Source organism: Vicugna pacos, chromosome 18 (genome assembly GCF_048564905.1).
Source record: "Vicugna pacos chromosome 18, VicPac4, whole genome shotgun sequence".
In the NCBI taxonomy this organism is placed as follows: domain Eukaryota; kingdom Metazoa; phylum Chordata; class Mammalia; order Artiodactyla; family Camelidae; genus Vicugna; species Vicugna pacos.
In genome coordinates this window covers 22,891,610-22,895,463 of record NC_133004.1, presented here as the reverse complement: position 1 = coordinate 22,895,463, position 3,854 = coordinate 22,891,610, and the positions used below count along the sequence as shown (strand labels likewise).

At 51.8% G+C, this 3,854-nt stretch overlaps 1 protein-coding gene across 1 annotated transcript; it reads right to left on the bottom strand.

Moving 5' to 3' along the window:
• Positions 1–224: 224 nt before the first annotated feature.
• On the bottom strand, positions 225–3,601 carry LOC102540473 (elongation factor 1-alpha 1). The gene is made up of 8 exons (XM_006204340.3): positions 3,352–3,601; positions 2,542–2,719; positions 2,069–2,248; positions 1,657–1,953; positions 1,412–1,562; positions 1,067–1,323; positions 745–979; positions 225–643 (listed from the first exon to the last, which is right to left on the bottom strand). The coding sequence occupies exons 2-8, from the start codon at positions 2,683–2,685 to the stop codon at positions 519–521; spliced, it is 1,389 nt and encodes a 462-aa protein (XP_006204402.1). The 5' UTR covers positions 2,686–2,719; positions 3,352–3,601; the 3' UTR covers positions 225–518.
• Positions 3,602–3,854: the final 253 nt, after the last annotated feature.

The following is a 3,854-nucleotide window of genomic DNA, read 5'->3' as shown; positions in this document are numbered from 1 at the left end:
GTTGCACCAACACTTTTTACTATGTACTTAGAACAAAAGTTCTCTTCACATGAGGTTAGAAACATGCAGTTTCCACCCAGAGAAAAAAATTAGCCGAAAAGTAGAAAGCTCTTGTTCCAGCAGATTTACCACCAGAAATAGGCTATGCATAGGTAACTCTTACCAAGTCCCTGACCTACGCAGTACTACAGGAAGTTACAGCGTTGACCAAAAGAACACACAGGTTTCTCATTAAACTTTGTTTTAATGGGTCTCAAAATTCTGTGACAGATTTTTGGTCAAGTTGTTTCCATTAAAAAGTACTGATTTTAAAAACTAATAACTTAAAACTGCCACACACACAAAAGAAACAAATGGTCCACAAAACATTCTCCTTTCCTTCTGAAGGTTTTACGATGCATTGTTATCATTAACCAGTCTTTTACTACTAAACTTAAATGGCCAATTGAGACAAACAGTTCTGAGACCGTTCTTCCACCACTGATTAAGACTGGGGTGGCAGGTATTGGGGATAATATTCATTTAGCCTTCTGAGCTTTCTGGGCGGACTTGGTGACCTTGCCAGCTCCTGCTGCCTTCTTGTCCACTGCCTTGATGACACCCACAGCAACCGTCTGTCTCATGTCACGGACAGCAAAACGGCCTAGGAAAACAAATACCGTATCATTAGAAACACTTGGTACACATACACAGCATTTACTGTCCATCTATTACAATTTCTAATTACTGAAAAGACTTCCTTACCCAGAGGAGGATAGTCAGAGAAGCTCTCAACACACATGGGCTTGCCAGGAACCATGTCAACAATGGCAGCATCACCGGATTTCAAGAACTTGGGGCCATCTTCCAGCTTTTTCCCAGAACGACGGTCAATCTTCTCCTTCAGTTCAGCAAACTTGCAAGCAATGTGAGCTGTGTGACAATCCAGCACAGGTGCATATCCAGCACTGATCTGGCCTGGATGGTTCAAGATAATCACCTTGGAAAGAAGACTTACATTTAGTGACTCAAAGACAGTTAAGACTCTTGGCACAGAACAAAAAAAGGTGTCACTTAAAACTGTTACCTGAGCTGTGAAGCCAGCTGCTTCCATTGGTGGATCATTTTTGCTGTCACCAGCCACATTGCCGCGACGAACATCCTTGACAGACACGTTCTTGACGTTGAAGCCCACGTTGTCCCCAGGCAGGGCTTCACTCAAAGCTTCATGGTGCATCTCAACGGACTTGACTTCAGTTGTAACATTGACTGGAGCAAAGGTGACCACCATGCCAGGTTTGAGAACACCAGTCTCCACTCGACCCACAGGGACAGTACCAATACCTAAGAAGTTTACAGTACAACGTCAAACACCACATGACAGAAGATAGTGAAGCAACCCAACCCATTCAAGATCCCATGATAAACTTACCACCAATCTTGTAGACATCCTGGAGGGGCAGACGCAAGGGCTTGTCAGTTGGCCGAGTTGGTGGCAGGATGCAATCCAGAGCCTCAAGCAGCGTGGTTCCACTGGCATTGCCATCTTTACGGGTGACTTTCCATCCCTTGAACCAAGGCATCTAGAAGAACACGATTGTCAATTAGTATTACCATTAAACTTGCCCCTTCCAGAACTTAACAGTCTTGAAAACTGTCGTGAAAAATTGCACTTACGTTAGCACTTGGCTCCAGCATGTTGTCACCATTCCAGCCAGAAATTGGCACAAATGCTACGGTGTCAGGGTTGTAGCCAATTTTCTTAATGTAGGTGCTGACTTCCTTAACAATTTCCTCATATCTCTTCTGGCTGTAGGGTGGCTCAGTGGAATCCATCTTGTTAACGCCAACAATTAGCTGTTTCACACCCAGAGTGTAAGCCAGAAGGGCATGCTCACGGGTCTGCCCATTCTTGGAGATACCTGCTTCAAATTCACCAACACCAGCAGCCACAATCAGGACAGCACAGTCAGCCTTTGAGAGAAAATAAGGCCATATCCTGTTAAACAAAAGTTCTTCAAAGGACAAACCCATGGTTTTGCCAATAACGGGCCCAAAGTTACTTTCAGAAGTTTTTAATTCTACAAACCTGAGATGTGCCTGTAATCATGTTTTTGATAAAGTCTCTGTGTCCTGGGGCATCAATGATGGTCACGTAGTACTTGCTAGTCTCGAATTTCCACAAGGAGATATCAATGGTGATACCACGCTCACGTTCTGCCTTCAGCTTGTCCAAGACCCAGGCATACTTGAAGGAGCCCTTTCCCATCTGAAAGGATTAAGAACGGTTACTTGGTAACTAAGACATGATCAAATCCCAGCTTGAAATTCCTTACTGCCACTTATTTGGAAAAACAACTAGTTTCCAACGAGAAAAGTTCGGCGTCTTTACCATACTCTCAAAACGTGGTTTCAGACACAAATTACTTAGCAGCCAACGCTGGAATTTACCCCAATTAGACCTAAACTAGTGGTCAGTTTTAGGAAAACTACCACTTAGTGTACCTAATGCACTTAAGCTGGCAGGCTTCTTAGTTTAACCATCTGTTTTACTTTACCCACCTCAGCAGCCTCCTTCTCGAACTTTTCGATGGTTCTCTTGTCGATGCCACCGCATTTGTAGATCAAATGGCCGGTGGTGGTAGACTTGCCCGAATCTACGTGTCCGATGACCACGATGTTGATGTGAGTCTTCTCCTTTCCCATTTTGGCTTAGATTTAGCGGTGGTTTTCACGACACCTAAGTTGGGGGGAAAAAACCCCACTTTTAAAGTCTCGTCCCGGAAGCTGGTGAACAAGCCACGACCCGAAGTCCGAGGGCAAATTCCAAGGCGCATTCCCGTCGGCGCCGGCCGCGCCCGGCCCGGACCCCCCCACTGCGCGTCCCGAGTCCGCGCAGCAGCCCGGCCCGTCCCTTTGTGCGCACCCCCGGCCCCGGCCGCCGCCTCCATCTTGGGCCCCGCGGCCCGAGCGGCCATTTTTCCGCGCACGCGAGCGGCGGGCGGGGCTGGGCCTCGGCTCCCGGGTGGCGGCGCGGAGCCGCCTCGCCCCTCCGAGGCCGCGCCCGCATGTGCGCGACGAGGCCCGAGCCGCCAGGCGGAGAAGCCCGCCCCATCAGAGCCGTCGGCCGGGTCCCGGGAAGCCCGCGGAGCGAGAACCCGCGCGGGATCCAGCCAGGCCTCCGCCCGCGCACGAGGGACGCGAGCCCGAGGAGCCGAGGCCTCGAACCCTTCCGCCCCTCACAAGCCGAAATTTGGGGTCGGGAATTCGGAGGGGAGCTCGGCGGCGCGAAGACGGAGGAAACCACGCGGGAAGCAGAAGGAGGGAAACCGCCCCAGAGGCCGCGCCCGCCGACCCGCGCCCCGGACCCACCTGTGTCCTGGCGGCAAACCCGTTGCGAAAAAGACCGTTCACGGGGCCCACGGCGTTTATATATGGCCCTCCCCCACCCTCGGGAAACGGGCGGGGCCAGCACACGACACCACTTCCCGGCGTGCCCCGCGCCAACTCCACAGGCACCCGCTCAGTCGCCGTCCCCTCCCCCCCCATCCTGGGGACCGTGGGCGATGTGCGCTCAGCGCACTGAGGAGCATGCGGCGCCTCGCGCATGCTCCTCTCAACCCGGAGAATGACGACAGCGCGTGGGTGGGGGGCGGGGACGAGCGCGCCCTGGGTTCTAGGTTAGTGGGAGTTTGTCGACGGTCCCTGGGATTCCCCGAGGCTGAGGCGCGTCCTCCTTTTGTATGAATTACTCCCTGCACGGCGGGGGGTGGGGACGTCCAGAATCTTCCCCAGTCCAGTCCTGGTTTAACTGCAAAGGTGGACAGGGATTGTAGGGTCCCTTAACCCCGCAACACGTCTCACTTCCTCAGCCT

Bases quoted from the DNA above. Each gene is read 5' to 3' on its own strand.
- LOC102540473 (XM_006204340.3), bottom strand. From the start codon at position 2,685: ATGGGAAAGGAGAAGACTCACATCAACATCGTGGTCATCGGACACGTA. The intron at 1,954-2,068 runs GTTTGTAGAATT...TTTCTCTCAAAG, and splicing joins TGATTACAGGCACATCTCAG to GCTGACTGTGCTGTCCTGAT. The intron at 1,324-1,411 runs GTAAGTTTATCA...TAAACTTCTTAG, and splicing joins GGATGTCTACAAGATTGGTG to GTATTGGTACTGTCCCTGTG.